The sequence below is a fragment of the Plecotus auritus genome (genome assembly GCF_963455305.1).
Source record: "Plecotus auritus genome assembly, chromosome: 7".
Lineage (NCBI taxonomy): Eukaryota > Metazoa > Chordata > Mammalia > Chiroptera > Vespertilionidae > Plecotus > Plecotus auritus.
Window position 1 is genome coordinate 80,358,901 of NC_137774.1, and position 19,686 is coordinate 80,378,586.

At 51.7% G+C, this 19,686-nt stretch overlaps 1 protein-coding gene across 5 annotated transcripts in view; it reads left to right on the forward strand.

Moving 5' to 3' along the window:
* Nucleotides 1-19,686, forward strand: part of SNX29 (sorting nexin 29) — a 580,852-nt gene that overhangs the window by 410,913 nt on the left and 150,253 nt on the right. For all 5 annotated transcript variants that reach the window (XM_080678985.1, XM_080678988.1, XM_080678984.1 and 2 more), the window contains one exon: nt 16,994-17,133. In XM_080678985.1, coding sequence (XP_080535111.1) covers nt 16,994-17,133 — 140 coding nt within the window. The remainder of the gene's footprint in view (nt 1-16,993; nt 17,134-19,686) is intronic.

Consider the following 19,686-nt stretch of genomic DNA (forward strand, 5'->3'; position numbering starts at 1 on the left):
GCTATCTAGTCCATCGGTGAGTTTGCCTGCTTTAGGGCTTTACACAAATGGGGTCATATAGCACGTATGCCTTTGTGTCTCTTTCTCTCAACATCACATCTGGGAGAGTCATCCATGTTTTTGCAAGTGGCAATTGTTTCTATTGCTGTGCAGTACTCCATTGTATGAATATACCACAATTTTTTTATCTTTGTTGATGGATGTTTGGGTGGCTCCCAGTTTGGCTCAATTACATGTTGTGCTGTGATTAACATTCTTTTCTGTGTCTTCTAGTGGCTATAAGCCTGGCTTCTATGGGTTTATGCTAGGAATGGAATTGCTGGGTCATGGGCTGTGTTCCCTCTGGTAGGTTCTGCTGAAGAGTTTCCCACATGGTTATCCAGTGATGTGTGTGTTACAGTGGTGCTTTCTTAGAGGAAGGGGAAAATACAAAGAATAAAGATAATAAGCAGATTCCCATTACCTAGCCTTAACAGCTATTCACATTGTGTCATATTTGCTTCTAAGTTCTTAAAATTTTATTGTAAAATATTTCAAAAGTGCCCCAGAATACACAGAAAAATATAATGAACACACATGTATGGTTGTCTGGTTTAGTAAAGGTTAGTGTTTAGTGTTTAGAATTAAACCTTACAGATACAGTGGGGTTGTCTTTGTCCTCCTCCCAGATGGAGCCATCCTGTGGAAGTGCGGTGCGTCCTTCCTGTCTGTGGTTTTGTGCTTTCATTACATATGACTACGAGGGTGTTGTTGTTTTTTTAACTTCACATAAATGTTATCAGTCTTCAGGTATTTTTTCACACCTGTATTTTTAAACCAGTGTTGCCTTTTGAGATTTGTATATTTGGATGCATGGCCTTCTAATTCATTAACTTCAACTGCTGTGTTACTGATACTCAGTTGTATGAATATTCAGTGTTGTATTTATTGTCCCTGGATGAGCAGCTAGGTTGTTTACTAATTTTCCCTATTCAAAGTGTTGCAGCGAGCACCCTGGACACATAGCCTGGCACACATTTGATACCTCATTTCTCTAGGTTGTGTCCCAATGAATGAGGTCGGTGGCTGATGGGCACGCCTGGCCCCAACTTTCCCAGCTATTTCCAAATTGCCTCCTGAGCCAGCGCCATGCACTGCACACACTGGGTGCACACAGTGGGGCACATGGCATGTGAGGAATGGACTCAGAAGAGCCAGGCAGGGACAGTCACCTTGCATACTTAGCTGAGGAGTTTGGACTTTGTCCTGAAAGCAAAGAAAATGGCATGGTTTTAAAAAATGGTTTTTCATTAACCCATGGACACAGACAATAGGATGCTGAAGGCCTGGGGTGGGAGGGGGGTGGGAGTCTTGGAGGGATTCAATGGAGGAAAAGGAGGGACATATGTAATATTTCAACAATAAAGACTTATTTAAAAAGTGGTTTTGCACTTTTAAAATAAAAGTTCCCTCAGGACGCAGAGTGAAGGGTGAATGGCAGTAGGAGAAACCAGCCCAGAGAAATGCCCAGAGGGCTACAAATGTATCAAGAGGAACATCATTTACTCACACATCCATTTATTCAAGGAAATTTTCTTGAGCACCTACTATGTGCCAGCCACTGAGAATACAGCAGGGAGCTAAACAGATAAGCCCTGTTCACATAGGGCTTACAAATGGGGTGGGAGAGATGATGTACACTTAAACAAGTATGGAGGTAATTTTTAATAACTCTGAACAGCATTAGCCAGATAAGAGATTTCACTCTAGAACTGTTCTGGGAAGGTTACCCAGTGCATAGGAGGGGTTAGTTATGAACTGAACAGTATGGAATTTCTTCAACCTGAAAACTTAATATATATATTCCCACTGCTGCCAACCAAAGTAAAATTATTCAGCTTCCTTTGAAAGACAAGGGTAAAACTAGAAAGGTTAGTAGGTTTCCATCTAGCAATGAACTATTGTTTGGACTTGACCTGCTACTGCTTGATGTTCTATGCGCCTCTGTGAGCTGGGAAATGGATCCATAGTTCGGTTTGGACAGGTACATAAATCTTGAGGGAAAATAAAAAAATGAGCCAGTTCAGCAGACCTGGCATTCTGGATTAAATGCTTAACCCTCATTTCCACCTTTTATCTCCCCCCTCGCCCTCTGTTCATTCCTGCCTTCTCCGGAGGGGGATGCCGCAGAAAGCCCACACTGGAGTTTTGCATAGGCGTTCTTCAAACTGGAGCAATAAGTAAGGGGCTGTTTTGCTTTCTGGGGCTTTCTCGTCAGTAATACTGTTAGTGTTCAGACAGGTCTGGGGCTGTCCTCATGCCTTTCGCCATTGCTTTGGTGACAGTTGAAAATGCCTTGCCTATATTGATTTTGGAAATAGTTGGACAACTTTTCTCTTTTCCAACGGGTTAGGCTTCACAGCCATACTGCAGGTGGGTGTGCCAATGGTGCTGGTACCCAGGCGGCAAATGTGGCTACGTCTTTTCCAGAGTCTCAAAGTGGTCATTGACTGCCTCCCAGGCATCCCCTAAATCGGTACTTAGGCCACAAGGCACAGCACTGGTCAGCAGCACAGACATTCCACCTTCCTTTCTGGGTGTATCCGAATCCTTGTGTTTAAATATATTCAGGTGCTCAACCACAGCTGGAGGTGGGTGTGCGAGGCGGAGGAGGAGGAGGGCGGCGGACTTGGGCTGGACCTCCGACACCAGTGCATCCTCATTGTTAAGACACTGGTCTCTCCCTCTTGAGCTTCTGCAGGGTTAAGTGAGGAAAGGTGACCAGGCTGGGAATGTGGCCTGGCCAGGGAGCGCTCGGGAGCTGCTTGTGGTGACATTCCTGGGTCTTGGCCAGATTGCCTTTCGACACCATCCTTACTCCTCACGCCCATCCCCTTCCCCCAACGGGCAGGACGCTTCCCAGCCCGTTACAGGTGGGAAACAGACTCAGAGTGGCCCACCCAGGAGCTCGGCCTGGTCCAGCCCAGGAGTGCGTATCTTAGGGTCTGAGGGTAAGTGCAAGTGATCAAAATGAATTTAGAAGCAGAAGTAACTAACTTCCATTTAAGTAATACCTAGCTGCAGCATGAATGTAGGCAACAAGCTACAGCAGGAGCCGTGGTGTCTGTGACTTTGTCCCCAGTGGAACTCAGTCGTGTGTGTTCTCATTTCACCTGGCAGTTGCTGCAGGTGGCTCCAGGTGTCCTTAAACCTCTCCTCTGCTTAAAATGACAGGAGATCTTGTCATTAATCCCTCAGCAAAGGAACACTGGCACTGCTTTATCACAGGTTTGATAACTGTGCTTCAATAGAAGTGCTTTTCTTTCTAATCCTATGTTTTGTGAATTTAGAAACATAGTTCTGATAAGGAGATGGGTGGGAGGCTTCACCAAGGCCTAGGATGAACTCCAGTGCCCTCCCCCCTTTCCAGGGCCCTCCCCCTCCCAGGGCACTCCACCTCCTCCCAGCGTACCTCCCCCTCCTCCCAGGGTCTCTCCCCTTCCTCCCAGGGCCCTCCCCGTCCTCCCAGCATCCCTCCCCCTCCTCCCAGCGTCCCTCCCCCTCCTCCCAGGGCCTCTCCCCCCTCCCAGGGTCTCTCCCCTTCCTGCCAGGGCCCTCCCCGTCCTCCCAGGGTCTCTCCCCCTCCTCCCAGGGCCTTCTCACTCCTCCCAGGGCCTTCTCCCCCCTCCCAGGGTCTCTCCCCCTCCTCCCAGCGTCCCTCTCCCCCCTCCCAGGGTCTCTCCCCTTCCTTCCAGGGCCCTCCCCCTACTCCCAGGGCTCTCCCCCTCCTCCCAGCGTCCCTCCCCCTACTCCCAGGGTCTCTCCCCCTCCTCCCAGGGCCTTCTCACTCCTCCCAGGGCCTTCTCCCCCCTCCCAGGGTCTCTCCCCCTCCTCCCAGCGTCCCTCTCCCCCCTCCCAGGGTCTCTCCCCTTCCTTCCAGGGCCCTCCCCCTACTCCCAGGGCTCTCCCCCTCCTCCCAGCGTCCCTCCCCCTACTCCCAGGGTCTCTCCCCCTCCTCCCAGGGCCTTCTCCCGCTTCCCAGTGCCCTCCCCCTCCTCCCAGCCCTCCCCCTCCTCCCAGGGTCTCTCCCCCTTCCCCCAGGGCCTTCTCCCTCCTCCCAGGGTCTCTCCTTTCCTCCCAGGGTCTCTTCCCCACACGTGGCCTTAGCTCCCTGCCCTGGGCGGGGGGCGGGGCGGGGGGGGGCACTCCCACCACCGCACTTTTCAGCTGCCTTACTCTTCCTTAGTCCTCCCTGCTGAGTTCCTTTTTTGTGTGTGAAGCAGGTGGTAGATACATAATTAATAGGGTGGGAACATTCGCTGGAAATAATACAGCTCATGTTTATTTTTAAGCAGCTGAGTATTGAGCCCTGCTCCAGGTGCCATCGAGGTGGGGGAGTGTCTGGCTAAAAAGAGGCAGGTGAGGTTGAGGGAGGCTGCTGCCATGGAGAGAGGGTTTTCAGAGAAGCCTGTGCATTGGAAGAGTTGGGGTATTCGGGGCAATGGGGGGCTCCAGGGTGGGAAGCCAGTGAAGGGAGGGTGTGACCTGAACAGTCAGAGTGGAGGATGCCAGAGAAGAGCCAAAATTTCTGTGAGGAACTTAGGAGAAGTCCTCCCACATGGACAGGCACAGAGGGTTATGGATGTGATTGAAGAGCAGGAATGGAGTGAGCTTTGGCACAGCCGGCCCAGGCTCCTGTGACCCATCAGAACCTGGTCTCTCCCTCTACCCCCCCCCCTCCCCCCCCCGCCACCACCAACCAACTCCTCCCTCTCTCCTCTGCCTTCCTCTGTGCTGGCTTCATCTCAGACAGGCTTTCTCCAGGTAGAGCCCCTGGCAGTGCCTTCCCGAAAGCAACCCCAGCGGGGAGAGAGCGCCTTTTCCCAGCAGTTTCAGCAAAAATCCCGGGATCAGACCTGCCTGGGTTATGTGCCCATTCTCTCCTTTTTTTAAACAGCTTTACTCTACTTTTTGTAGAATTGTGTATTCGGGAAATTTCATATGGGTGGGATCATATACTATCTAATCTTTTGTGACTCACAAAACCGTAATGTTTCCATGCTATGTTGTAGCATGTATCAGTACTTCTTCCTTCCTATTGCCAAATACTATTCCGTGTGTGCATATGCCACACTTGTCTATCCATTAATCCATTGGTAGACATTTGGGTTGTGTCCATTTTTTTGGCTGTTAATAAAATATTGTTCTGTGGACATTTGTGTGCAAGTTTTTGTGTGGACATGTTTTCATTTCCCTTTGGTTTCATTTCATTCCACCCAGGAGTGGACTTGCTGGGTCACGTGGTAACTTGGTCTAGCAGTTGGAAGCACTGTTCATTCTCCTGAGTTCTGTGAGCCATTCTAGCAAATTATTGAACCCAAAGAAGGTTTCTAGGAACCTCTAATTTATAGCCAGTTGGTCAGAATTACCACGCTAGTGTCTGAAAGGGTGGGGAATTGGTGATAGTTGTGCAAAAGGAACCCACTGGTGTCAGAAGTATTGCAGATAAAAATGGGTCAGATTTGCATTAAACTCAGGTGGCCTAAAAGGTAGGGCTCCTGTCCTCCACATCTCTCATCCCACCAGCCCCAGCCTGGGGGCGGCTCAGTTACGGTTTTTGCATGGAATGAAAGTTTTGTAAAGTCCCCTATAAGCCAAGGGGCAGTGTGGGACAGCGAGTACTGGGCCTGAACGTTCCAGCTCTGTCCATTCTAGTGTGACTGTGGACGCGTTAACTTGTCTGTAAAGCGGACCTACCACCCTCTCCTGAGAAGCGTGTTTTTGAGGCTGAGGTAAAATGCTACATTTGAACGTTGAGACGCGGGTGGGTGTGCTGGGCATTCTGTCTACAGCATTTATAATCCAGGCAGCAGTCCCGGGGAATGGCGCCTTAGTGCCATCCCTGCCCTGGAGCGAGCGGGCGGCACCCCTTCCCAGGTGTCTGGGTCGTTTCTTAGATGGTGCATGGCCTTCGGAAGCAGGGAGCCCTCACACCCTCTCAGTAACACAGCTCAAACTCCAATGGTGGCGTGGAGCCACTTGGCAGAGGCCAGTTTTTCAGTGACCTACCTATGTTTTCTGGTGCTTCTGGGTGGCCTGTAGATACATTTTCTTTGGTCTGCACCATGATATTTACGCATTTAAATGAGCTGCCAACTGATTTCAGAGTTGAGAGATTTAACCTAACAATGCAGATTTGCAGCTTCCCCGGGACAGTGGGAGGAACTGGCACTGTGGCTGCACCCCACGCCCCTTTTCCAGGGTCTGCTGGAACGTTCTGGGTCTCGTCCATCCTGCGCCTTCACCCGGCCCTGGGAGAACAGGGGCTTGGTATTGCCATGTGGGTGTGGCTTTGGGGTGTGTGCATCTGTCCACTTGCCCTAGGGAGGGATGCAAGGCCTCCCACCTCCTCTGTCTTGGCTTTGGAACCAGCTTGCTCCTCTCAGCCTTGCCCCACCTTGCCAGGGCCTTCCTGGGCATGCTGGCTCTGCAGGGGAGGGAGATGGCTCTGGGACAGCCCTCTCCTGGCTCGGCCCCTCCTCCGCTGTGTGGTTTGGGCTACAGTATTACCTCGAGCTTCATCTGGAATGTTACTAGGGTTAGAAGTAATACTCGTAAGAGCCTGCACTCAGTTCCTGGCACCCAACACGCATTGGCTGGTGCTAACATTCTGCTGCGATTCTGCCGCCCTTCGCCCATCCTGCCATTCAGCCTGTGGCGTCAGCGTGCAGAGTGCATACTGATCGCATGCGACAATCAGGACAGTTCGAGATGGTGGCACATAATGCTGCCGCCACTGCCATTAAAACCTTCAAGAATCTCTAAACCAGACCCCGAATGACCATCACGTTGTCAATAGACTGTGAAATGAGGGAGCTCGCCTGTCTCTAACGAGGGCTGGCATGTGCGAGCCATCTGTCAGCCCAGCAGCCATCACGGGTCCAGGGCCAGCACAGCAGGATGCGTGTGTAGAGGGGAAGGGAGTGGGGTCCAGGGCGCCTGGGGAGACTGGGACCTGAGCACAGGGAGCACCCTGCACTTCCCTGCACTGTCACAGCTCGGTCTCGGCCCTGGACTTGGAGCTTTGCCAGGATCCCTCGGGGTCTTTGTGTCTGATGGAGGCAGGTGCCGATGGGAAGCACTACCTCTCTCCCTTTCATTTCCCTCTTTGGACCTCAGCTCCTGGGGCACGGGCCCCTCGGTCAATGAGGCCTCGGCCCTGTGTTTCTCTCTCATCCTCAGTCTCCTCTTCTCCCACCACAGCAGCTGTGTCAGTGGGTTCCTTCCCTTCTAGAATGTGTTGTGCTGTGTTTTTTACTTTAATTTATGTGACCTTGTGCAGTAGTATTTTTTTCTCTCAGCTCCACTCCTGTGGCTGTGCGCCTACACTTTGCTTCTGTAACTGTTAGCTACATTTTCAGGTGTGCGTCCACCACATTTCACTGTCCCTTCCCAAGTGGCTGCTGGCCCCTCACCATGCCATAGTCAGTCTCCTGTGGGACACTCTGGATGGAATTGCAGGGTCATGTAGTCCACTATATTTATTTTCACCAAATATTGCCGGCTGGCTAAAAAATATGGTTGTTTTAAAGGCCGAAGGAACCTGAATTGTGCTTGCTTCTAGAAAGGAAGTTCGTTGCGTGTTTGTGTTGAGTGTTTACTGTGTGCTAGGAACAGCCCAGTTTTTGCTTTGCAAGTGTGACTTTGCACAGTAACCCTCTGAAATGGGCACTACACCTGCCTCGCTCCAACGCGGAACTGGAGGTCAAGGAGGCGGAGTAACTTGGCGCAGCAGCAGCTGGAGCTGAGCAGCTCTGGGTGACTCTCGGGGGCACCGCACTGCTTTCTTACAGAATCCCACCCCCAGCCTGGCTCCGTGAACTTGTGGAAAGCTTCCTAAATTAAGGAGCGCTTAAGGGATAAGACGTCTCAAACTGGTGGCTCCGTGTGGCCTGCACTCTGTATTGTCTTTGATCCACCTGATTGCCATTGTTTTTACAATTATTTTTCAGTGTTTTAACCTGAGATGTCATGTCATCTGGGGCAGTGGTCGTCAAACCGTGGCTCGCGAGCCACATGAGGCTCACAAGCCGCGGTTTGCCACTCTGTTGACTAATGAGTTTGCCGACCACTGGACTAGACTAAATGTTACCGTGTAGTTGGAAGCTGTGAGGATTAGGCAGTTGTGGCATATTGTGTGCAAAGAGGTAAAGGGTGGTATATGACAGTGGTCGGCAAACTCATTAGTCAACAGAGCCGCGGTTTGCCGACCACTGATTTAGGGGATCTGGCAGCACTTCCAGGATTGAAGCAGTGGCTGCCCCTTTCCAGCTGGCCCTGCCCAAGCTGCGCCCTCCTTTGCCCATGTCTCCCTCTGCCCCTTCCAGCTCGGGGGTCTGCAGCTCCTGGAGGACACCTTTGCACATGGGCAGTGTCTTGTTTCCTACCTGGCTTCTTCCCAAAAGCGCCTGGCCCAGCTTTCCCCTCCTCCCAGAGGTCCAGCCTGCAGTTTCCCTTGGCTGCAAAGTCAGTAGCAGAAACATAGTCTTCAGCTGCACCTGAGCCTGCTCCTCTCCTGCCACGAAATTCTTTGTTGTGTCCTGCCGGGGCCCAGCCCGCGCCGGCCCTATGGAGGCAGAAGAGACATCTTAGACCCGCTCCCCCCCGTGGGTGCAGGCCACCGTATCCTGCCCGTTTAATAAACGAGGCTGCCAGGAAGCTCCGCACGTACTTCACCCTCCCACGGACGGGGTTCTGTTGCTATAAAGACGGGAAGTCACCCAGCCGTAAACACTGCTGTACCAAGAGGAGGTTTTCAGAATTACAGTGTTTTGTTCACTCTCTGTGACCTGCAGGACCTGTTTGTTTTTTACTTCTATTTTTAGCAAAGCTGTAGTTCTCCTGTGGTTGTTGATCCTAAGAGTCAGGTCAGGGCCTCATCGTAGCTATGAGCTGAATCCAATGGACACGGCTAGAAATCCAAGCTCTTCCTCGCCAGCTGGGTCCCCGTAGAGAAGGCAATCTCTTGGAGCCTCAATTTCTTCATCTGCAAGATGGGGATATTGTATGCAGTTCATAAAGTAATGCCAGTCAACATTTCACATAGTGCTTGGCCCACAGTAAGCGCGAAATAAAGGGTATCGTCGCTGTCCTCATCGGGGGGAGAGTGTAAACGTACCTCAAACCCCTCGTGGACCCTCTGTTCCTTTCCTAAAATGGAGACCTGTGTTTGCAGTGAACGTTTGGGGATCTGCCCTCACTGCAGGTGGGTCCTGCTCTGACAGTTAACACTGCACGGATACCATGTGTGCGGCTGTCCAGGCTTCAACTCCATCCCATGGTGTGTCCCCCTGAGGTGCTCAGTCCTGGGGGCATGCTCTGTCGCCCCCATTTTCAAGTAAGACCTGTAAGCAGTGGGGATCACCTGGGACAGTCTGAGCAGGAAGAGCGCGTTGGAATTTAGTGTCGCTAAGCCCTGTGGCCTTCTTCATGGGAAAATGTGGCGAGGACGGGGTCTGCGATATCCTCTGGAGTCGGCGCTCTGTCTTCCCATCACAGGCTACACTTCACCTGAGGCCGCCAGGGCCTTGCTGACGCAGTCATACAGCTCATGTGTGCCGGTGGGAAGTCCCGGCTCAGACGTGACGAGGGAGGTGGGTTTCCAGTGCCCCTGCCTCCCTAGGGGGCATGGCACATGCCGTTGATGGAGCGGAGGACCTGGGTTATATGCCAGGTCTCTAATTTGTCAGATCCGCGCTTGGGTGAGTGCTGCTGCTCCCTGCACCTCCGCTTCCTCACCTGGGAGATGGGGATGGTAACAGACCCTCCTTAGGAAGTTGTCTAGAGCAGTGGTCGGCAAACCGCGGCTCATGAGCCACATGCAGCTCACGAGCCGCGGTTTGCCGCTCTGTTGACTAATGAGTTTGCCGACCACTGAGATAGGGGCTTAATCACAAGGAACAACAACAGCCTGTAATTATTGGAATCGAGAGTCTAGGTCAGTGGTCGCAAACTCATTAGTCAACAGAGCGGCAAACTGCGGCTCGCGAGCCGCCATTTGCCGACCACTGGTCTAGAGGATGAACCAGGTAACAGGAGCAGCGCTGAAGACAGAGTGGCCTGTGGTAGACATGTGGCTGTCATCGTTAGTATCATTATTTTACTGTCATTCCTGCTGCTGCTCTCTGTGCTGCTCTTGGGGGGATGTTTTCAGTGCTGTGGGACTTTCTGTTCCCCAGTAGGAAGGTGGGGTTCATGGTTTCTTTGCCTTCAACCACACAGTTTGTTCTACACCAGTGGTCGGCAAACTCATTAGTCAACAGAGCCAAATATCAACAGTACAACGATTGAAATTTCTTTTGAGAGCCAAATTTTTTAAACTTCTTCTAACGCCACTTCTTCAAAATAGACTCGCCCAGGCCGTGGTATTTTGTGGAAGAGCCACACTCAAGGGGCCAAAGAGCAGCATGTGGCTCACAAGCCGCAGTTTGCTGACCACTGTTCTACACAAAACAGAGGGTGGCAATTCAACCACTGAGTCACACCGGCCAGGCTACCACAGCTTTTTAATGCACTCATCTACCAACTTGGGCTCCTTATAGATCTTGGCTATCCTATATAATAAGAGAGGAATATGCTAATTATCCGTTATGCCCTGAGGTGTAACGACCAACCACATAACGACCACCAGATCACGGATCTGCAGGAGGGTGAGGCAGCAGGGGAGGGGGGCTGGGGGAGCTACAGGAGGGCAGCAGCAACCTATTGGTGCACGGATTCATGTGCAGGGCTACTAGTTGTAAATAATGGTGCAGTGGACATAAGGGTGCATATATTCTTTTGAAATAATGTTTCGGGTTTCTTTGAACATACTCTCAGAAGTGGAATTGCTGGGTCCTAAGGCAGTTCCATTTTTAATTATTTGAGGAAACTCCAAACTGTTTTCCACAGTGGCTGCACCAACCTGCATTCCCACCAGCAGTGCATGGGGGTTCCCTTTTCTCCATCCTCACCAACACTGATTGTTGATTTGTTGATGACAGCCATTCTGACAGGTGTAAGGTGATACCTCATTATGGTTGTAATGTGCAGTGGGTTATCTTTTCATTTTGTTGATGGTTTCCTTTGCTCTGCATGCTGTTTAGCTTGATGTAGTCCCATTTGTTTTCTTCTTTGTCTCCCTGCCTGAGGAGACATATCAGAAAAAATATTGCTACAAGAAATGTCCGAGATTTTACTGCCCGTGTTTCCTTCTGGGATTTTTGTGGTTTCCAGTCTTACATTTAGGTCTTTAACCCATGTTGGGTTTATTCTGTGTATTTCCTGCCTCTCAGCCTGCAGGCCTCACCCTCCATAGCACCGCCTCCCAGGCTGAGTCTCCTCCCTCCTCAGGTCCACCCACACCCGCTCCACTGGAGCACTGGTCACTCTGTATCCCTGCCCCTGCTTTTGTCTCCTCTCTCTGCTGGACTCTCTGCTCCTGCAGGCAGGGCTGCATCCTCTGCCGTGTGCATTCCCTCAGGCACGCTGCGTGCACAGGGCAGGCACGTGCAGCCGCACTGAGTGAGCGGCTCTGCATCAGCAGAATTAGCACAAGTGCCCCTCATGCGGTGGCGTAAACATGGACTTGGCTGTCAGCCCTGGAGGCACTTCTCATTCATGCCACAGCCCCAGGCAGTCAGGGTGCCTTTGGTCATCCTCCTTCTTTCCAGTGGTTCTGCCTTCTCCACGTGTGGCCTCCACACGTTGCTGGGGAGGGAAGGGGTTTCCGAGCATGTTCCTTGTCGTGGCTGCCTCACCCCCACTCAGGTCGCCCTGGCCATGCCTGGTTTGTGGCTCCCATCCCACTGTAGATGCTGGGAAATCTTATCTTCCTTTGTGCCCAGTCTCATCAGAACTGGCATGGGAGGGAATCTCATAGCCAGAGGGCCTTAATGCCTGGCCCCTGAGTCCTCGTCAGTGTTCCCGATGCTCTAGCCAGTGACATGCTTTCAATCAGCTGACTCCGAAGCTACCGCCTCTCCTCAGGGCCGAGCTGCTTGCTGCTCCTGAAGGAGGGGGCCGGCCTTCTACTTGTTTTAGGAAAACCATGTTTTTCTTAGATGAAAGGAGGAAGTCTGGGGATGCGGTCCCTGTGCCCCCTGCAGCTGACGTGAAGGGCGGCTCCTTGGGAGGCCCCTTGGAGAGGGGGCATGTGGTTGAGAAGATGCCCTGGGCCGGACAAAAAAGTTGTAATAGTGCCGGGGGCCAGGGCCTGAGCACTTGTCCTAGAAACCATAGCTTGTCATCTTCCTTTTTGGAGGGAAAAAAAATGCTTCCATTAAAATAATCCAAATGTTGTTTTGTAAGGTGAAGACTCACTCCCAGTGCTCTCCGTTCCTACCTGTAAACCATAACGGACAGAAATATTGTGGTGGGGATGCGCACAGAACGACAGCAGGCCACGGGCAGCAAGGGCCGCTAAGCGGTCACAGAGGGCCTGGTAGGTTCCCCGAGCCGGGCTTCCTCAGTCCCATCGCTTCTTGTGCCATTTCAGCTGCAGCTCCAGGAGCCCAAGCAAACATCTCACCAATACCCACGGCTCTCTCAGAGCTGCACACCACCCCGTGGGACAGGCCCCTACCCGGATGCTGCTCTCCTCCGGAGCCCCGTGTGACAAATGGGGTCTCTGAAGGACCAGCTCCCTGTCTTTGCTCACTTATTATTGGTCTTCTGCCCTTTTTTCCCTGCCCAGAGGATTTGGGACCAGGGAGCTGGTCCACAGGCCAGTCTTCTTCTCTCCCTCCCACTCCATGGTGGGCATCTTAGCCATCTCTTGTCTGGACTTGGCAATAGCCTCCAAGCCATTCTCCCTGGCGGCTGCCTCACTTCCCCTAAATGTACCCCCACATTTATTAGTTCTTGCAACAAATACTTGCGGGGGCTCGTGAGCTCAGCACTGTGCTCGGCTCTGCAGTGTAGGGGTGAACAAGACAGCTAAGGTCTCGCCTTCCTGGGACTTATCATCGAGTAGAGGAGGCACATGATGAACCGTGAGCTCATTCCAGGCAGCGGTCAGGCTGGGCCTGGCATTCAGGATCCAGAACAGGGCCTGGGCCCCACTGTGGGCCGAGTGAGGGCCTGTGGCTCTCCTGGCCATGCCTCCACTCTGCCCATTCTGGGCATCCACACCACCTGCCAGGCCCCCCCGCCCCCCTGCCTGGGACTGCGCCTGCGTGAGGGGAGCGGCCCTCACAGTGTCCCATGGCTGCCACTAGGGGGGGTTGGGGGGGGACAGAGGGAAGGTCCCACGGAGGCGTCACCAGGGAATGGCTCTGGGCTGGAGGCCTCGCTGTGATCTCGAAGTGGCCTGGCTCCTGCCCTGCATTTCTTCCCGCCTGTGCTCAGGGGGCGGCCATGTGATTGCAGGGCAGCCAGTTACATTTTCATTTCATTTTACATTTCATAAACAATGAATAATTCCCTAGTTTCAGTATGTCCCAAATATTGCATGGAAAGGTTTTATTGTGTGGTGCACAGTGAAATAATAAAAAATTATTGAATTATGAATTATTGAATATTGAATTATGAAAACTGAAAAAGGACTCACTGCTTATCATAATTCACATTTCACTGGGCATCCTGTGTCTTTATTTGCTAAACCTGGCACTTCTTAAAGAATCTTCCTGCCGAGGAGAAACCAAGATGGCGGCATAGGTAAACACCTAATCTGCTGCCTCACACAACAATTTCAAAACTACAACTAAAAGACAAATGGGACATTATCCAGAACCACAGGAAGGCTGGCTGAGTGGAAATTCTACAACTAGAGGAAAGAGAAAAGCACACTGAGACTCAGAGGAGCTGCAGGAGACAGAGGTACTGAGACACGTGCGCGGAGAAGACTGGCAACTGAGTGAGCGGCTGGCTTTCTCTAGCGGAGGGAGACAAAAGCTCCCGACTGCACTGAACTCCAGTTCCAGGCGAGACTCTGGGGACCCAGACACATACGAGGTGAAACTGGACTGTCAGGAAAGAGAAAAGCACACTGAGACTCAGAGGAACTGTGGAAGGCAGAGGTACCGAGGCGTGCGTGGAGAGGGAGGGCAACTGAGTACGCGGATGGCTTTCTCAAGCAGGAGGGAGACAAAAGCTCCTGACTGCACTGAACTCCAGTTCCAGGCGAGACTCTGGGGACCCAGACTCATTCGGGGAGAAACTGGACTGTCTGACAGTGGGCGTAACTTGAGGTCGGCTTTCTCTCAGAGGTGCTTGCAGCGATTACCACGGGACACTGAGACACGGGCCTATTAGGGCAGGGCTGATGGGAAACCAATGCTGTCTGCTCCGCCCTGAGACTCCGCCCCATCCAGGCTGAGCTCTACAGAGGCTTTTGCAAGTCTTGTCTCATAAGGGTGTCTCCAGCACAGAAGTTCTCCCAGCATAGACACAGCTGATCCTCACAGCCAATCGGCCTGGAGGTCAATTCCTCCCAGTGATACCAACAATAATCAAGGCTTAATTACAACAAGACTGTGCACACAGCCCACAAAGGGGTGCACCAAGAGTGTCCACCTCAGGTAACTGGGTAGGCTGAGCCACTGGGCCCTATAGGACACCTAGCACACAAAGCCACTCTATCAACTCAGGGAAGCAGCCAAAATGCAGAGACAAAGAAACAGATCACAAATGAAAGAAATGAAGGAAAGCAAACGACTGGATATAGAGTTCAAAACCACGGTTATAAGGTTTTTCAAGAATTTTCTAGGAAAGGCCGATAAATTTAGCGAGACCCTCGAGGATATGAAAAAGGACCAACTAGAAGTTAAGCATACACTGACTGAAATAAAAAATATTATACAGAGATCTAACAGCAGACTAGAGGATTTCAAAAATCAAGTCAAAGATTTGAAATACAAAGAAGCAAAAAACACCCAACCGGAAAAGCAAAAAGAAAAAAGAATCCAAAAATATGAAGATAGTGTAAGGAGCCTCTGGTACAACTTCAAGCGTACCAACATCAAAATTATGGGGGTGCCAGAAGAAGAGAGAGAGCAAGATATTGAAAACCTATTTGAAGAAATAAGGACAGAAAACTTTTCCCACCTGGTGAAAGAAATAGACTTACAAGTCCAGGAAGTGCACAGAACCCCAAACAAAAGGAATCCAAAGAGGACCACACCAAGACACATCATAATTAAAATGCCAAGAGCAAAAGACAAAGAGAGAATATTAAAAGCAGCAAGAGAAAAACAGTTAATTACCTACAAGGGAGCACCCATACGACTGTCAGCTGATTTCTCAACAGAAACTTTGCAGGCCAGACGGGAGTGGCAAGAAATATTCAAAGTGATGAATAGCAAGAACCTACAACCAAGATTACTCTACCCAGTAAAGCTTTCATTCAGAATTGAAGGGCAGACAAAGAGCTTCACAGGTAAGAAAAAGCTAAAGGAGTTCATCACCACCAAACCAGTATTATATGAAATGCTGAAAGGTATTCTTTAAGAAGAGGAAGAAGAAGGAAAAGGTAAAGATAAAAATTATGAACAACAAATACATATCTATCAACAAGTGAATCTAAAAATCAAGTGAATAAAAAAAATCTGATGAACAGAATAAACTGGTGAATATAATAGAATCAGGGGCATAGAAAGGGAGTGGACTGACAATTCTCGGGAGAAAGGGGTGTGGGGGGTAGGGGAAGAGACTGGACAAAAATCGTACACCTATGAATGAGGACAGTGGAGGGGGGGTAAGGGCGGGGGCGGGGTGGGAACTGGGTGGAGGGGAGCTATGGGAGAAAAAAGAGGAACAATTGTAATAATCTGAACAATAAACATTTTTTAAATTAAAAAAAAAAAATCTTCCTGCCATGCTGGGGTCAGTCCCTGGCAGGGCCTTGGGGCGCTCTCAGAGACCAGGCCATCCTGGGTGGGGCCTCACCCAGCAGCTGTCACTGGGTCCTGCGGGGCCAGCTCTGTGCTGACCCAGGGTGTGGGGCGGGTGAGGCCCCCATCCATCTGTGGGACCGCGTGGATGCGCCGCCCGGTCCTCTCTTGGCCGCAGTTTCCTTGTTTGACATGGAGATTAATCAGAGTGCACTCCTCCTCTTGTGGGATGAACGACCCTGCCCTGCGGCCTCCCTCTCTGCTCTGTCTTGCCCGCCTTGGCCTCCGGTGCAGTGGGAGCCTCGCTAGAGAAAGCCTTCCCTGCCCCTCGCTACAGGACAGGCTACAGAATCTATGGGGCCCCATGTTCTAAGATTATTAAGAATTTCAAGACAGGGACAGCAGATCCAAGTTCTGACCCCAAGCAACTGCAGGGGTGCACGCCTGGGAAGCTTGCTGAGGGTGGCGGGGAGGGTAGGGAGGGTGGAGAGCAGGGGTCAGGAGCAGGGAGGGGAGGGCCCAGGCCTGTGCCTGTGGGGCCACACTGGGGAGGACTGTGCTGCCATGTCTCCCGGCTTTTCAAGAGAAGGTGGAATTTGTTTATCAATGAAATCTTTGTTAAGTAGTGGTAATAGGTTTTTATTTAGGAAAATTCCTGTGAAGGCAAAATTAAGCACCCTCTCTCCAGGGTGGCACTTGGTGTGATTAACAATTACACACTGACTTGTGTGGTCACCGGTTTTATCTGTGTGTCTTCCCCCCTTCTCCCCGCTTCCGCCCCCCCCCCCCCCCCCCCCCCGCTGGCCTGGGACTCCACAAGGGCCACACTGTGTGTTTGCTGGTGCACCCTGAGTCCCTGGCACCACATCTGGCACATGTAGGGTAATCAGTAATAGTCAGAGTCGCTGAGACTTCATTCGGTTCTGGGAACACACTGAGGGAGTTCGCTGGCCTGCGCCCCCACCTAATTTCATGAGCATCGTCCCTGTCATTAATTGTGATCACACGTGTAAAGCCTGAGACACCCTTTGCGTGTATGATCACTCGATAAATGTGAGCTGTCTGGTGGCGAGGGCCCGGTGTGTGCTGTGTGGAGTGGGGTAGGTGAGGAGGCTTTGACGGAGCGCACCTGTCTGTCTCCCCAGGACGCCAAGTTCGTAGAGGAGCGGAGGAAGCAGCTGCAGAGCTACCTGCGCAGCGTCATGAACAAAGTCATCCAGGCCGTCCCCGAGTTTGCCGCCAGCCCCAAGAAGGAGACCCTGGTTCAGCTGATGCCCTTCTTCGTGTGAGTACCATCCATGGGACGCGCTACGCCCGCACATCCTTGCTCCTTTTCCATGGCTGGGCAGCAAGCAGCCTGTGTCCTAGACACCCTGGGGCCCAGGTGCGCCAGGAGCAGTGGGAGGCCTGACAGGGAGACTCGGGCCATGCGCTTTGGAGTTCCTGAGGGGCTCGTGAAAGTCTGCAAAGGAGCTGTTAGATTTGAGGTCTGCAAATGAGTGCGGGGCCGTGTGGTTTCATACTTGCATACACTGCGAGCACAGGGGGATTCCTGCTCCCTGCAGCCCACAGGTGGTCAGAGCTACGGTCTTCTCAGCTCGGGTAGTGAACCCAAGGAGTTCTCAGACTCCCACTGGTACCAACCTATGTGACTTTCATATTAACGTTGCTTATGTATGGGCAGACTTAGAATTAGTGTAAATTCCTTATTCTTACACCTCCTTGTAAGAGTAGGAAATTAAAGATGCTTACATGTTAAGCCCTTACAGGATGGTCACTGCACAGCTGTGCGTGCAGTGCTGCTGCCGGCGTGTGGCAGGTCTTCGTGTTTGCGTGTGCCACGTCAGTGTCTGCCCGCTGACCTCTTCCTCCCCATGGTTCTTGGGTCACAGGGCCTGGAAACACCTGCTTGTGCGGCACCTTGAAGCAGGTGGCCGTCACGGTGCCATCACTGGTCACTGGTGAGTCCTCCTTGTCCTGGCAAGTCTCCTCCAGCTGAGACATTCTCCTCCTTGGATCTGGAGAACTGGAGCGAGGAAGCAGCCCTTGTTTTTAGAGTCTTTAGATGGTGAATATAGTTTCGTTCCTTCTAACATGTTATCATCGTATTGGAAACAATAGCAAGGCTGTGGTTCCCCCAGAACGGGAGTGGGCCTTATTGAGAAGCACTGGTCGGAGTCTGTGATCTGCTGGGATAAATGAGTTTCCTTTCTTTGAAGCTCTCTCCATGGTGGGGACCTGATCCGTTCTCACATAACAGGGAGCCTGTTTCTGCTTCTGAAGGTGGGGGTGCTGCTTTGGGGGTGCACTTCCCAACATATCCAAGGTGAATTTCCAGCACTGCCCCTCTTCCCTGGGTGGGGCCTTTGAAATTGTAGCCAAGCTGGCTGCTGACGTCTTTCTAATTGTCTTAGGCTTTTGTGGGAGGTGTGATTGTATCATGCTGCCTGTGATGGAAGATGCCCCTGCCTTCCAGGTAGAATACACCGGGTACCTGGGATGCCAGGGCCGGAGCTCGCTGCTTTGAAAGTGCCGCGCTAGTTCACGGAGGAGTCCAGCCCTCAGAAAGGCGGCCCGCCCATGGTGTGTGCTGGACGTTAACCTCTCCCCGAGTCCTGTGCGCTTGGCTAAATTCCCTGGTAAACATCGAGTTAGAGCGCTGGTCCTTAGGCTCTGATGCTAAGAAGGAGAAAACACTGCCCTGCACAGGCAAGCGGTGGCCTTCCCGCTGGCACTGCCCACACCTGTGGTCGCGCCAGGCATCAGCAAACATTGGCCTGCAGAGTTGTGAAAACCGTGTGCTAATGAGAGCGTCTCCGCGAGTGGCACAGCCTCAGCCCGCGGGTGCCATTAATCAGAGGCGGGAGAGAAACCTTCTGTGCCTGATTAGCACAGGGAATACAGGTTCAGCTTCACAGGCTTTAAGAATACAAAGGGTGCAGTCGGGGATTGCGGCAAATGACACATTATTGACATCAGATTCCTGGCTGAACGTTGGTCTGGGCTGGGACCCAGATGAATTAAACAGCTTTGCTTCCCTGGTGGCTTTCCTCGCAGTTCTAAAGCAAGCAGCCCTCTCCACCTTTGTCTTTTTGAGCGAGGGGGTTACAGGCGGGATGTGCAGACTATTTCATGTGGGGGAACGGGAGAGGAGCGGGTGAACGGCCGCGTGACCATTTCCAGTATGTGCTCCCCCGAATACCAGTGAGACTACTTCAGCTCCAGACCTTACCCTGAGAGAGCTCCAGTTTTATAAAAACTCTCTTGGCTAAGGAAATAAACCTGGAAAAGCATTTTTTTAAAAATAAATCTTGACAGATTTCCTCAGTTCTTTCAAAGGGTGACTCAGGACCCTAAAGATCAGCTGTAGCTACTGAACACGCATGGTCGTGTTTACGGGGCATGTGCTGCTCCCTCCACACCTGCGTTTGGCAGGCACGTGCTGTGGGCACTGGCTGAACGTTGGCCTGCCTGGTCTCCCTGAGGGCCGACCGGTGGGCACTGTGTCTCTGTTTTGTTAGGTGGGACCTTACAATGTTGTCAATCAGAGGACAACTTCATAAGGTTCCAGCTAATACTGATGAGGAAAGTGAGGCATTGAGGGGTTACCTGGCTGACCCAGGGTCACTCATCTGCACATGGCAGCCTGGGCCGTTTGGTGCCAGGGCCCATGTTTTGGGGTCTGGGTGACAAGCCCACAACCTGTGGATTGAGCATGGCTCTCAGACCAGCTTTATTTGACCTGTCCAGTGGGGTTTTGTTATTTGTTTTTCTTAATTGAAATATTGCCAACAGCAAACAATTAGGTGTCAGATTTTAAAAAATCAGATATCAAGCT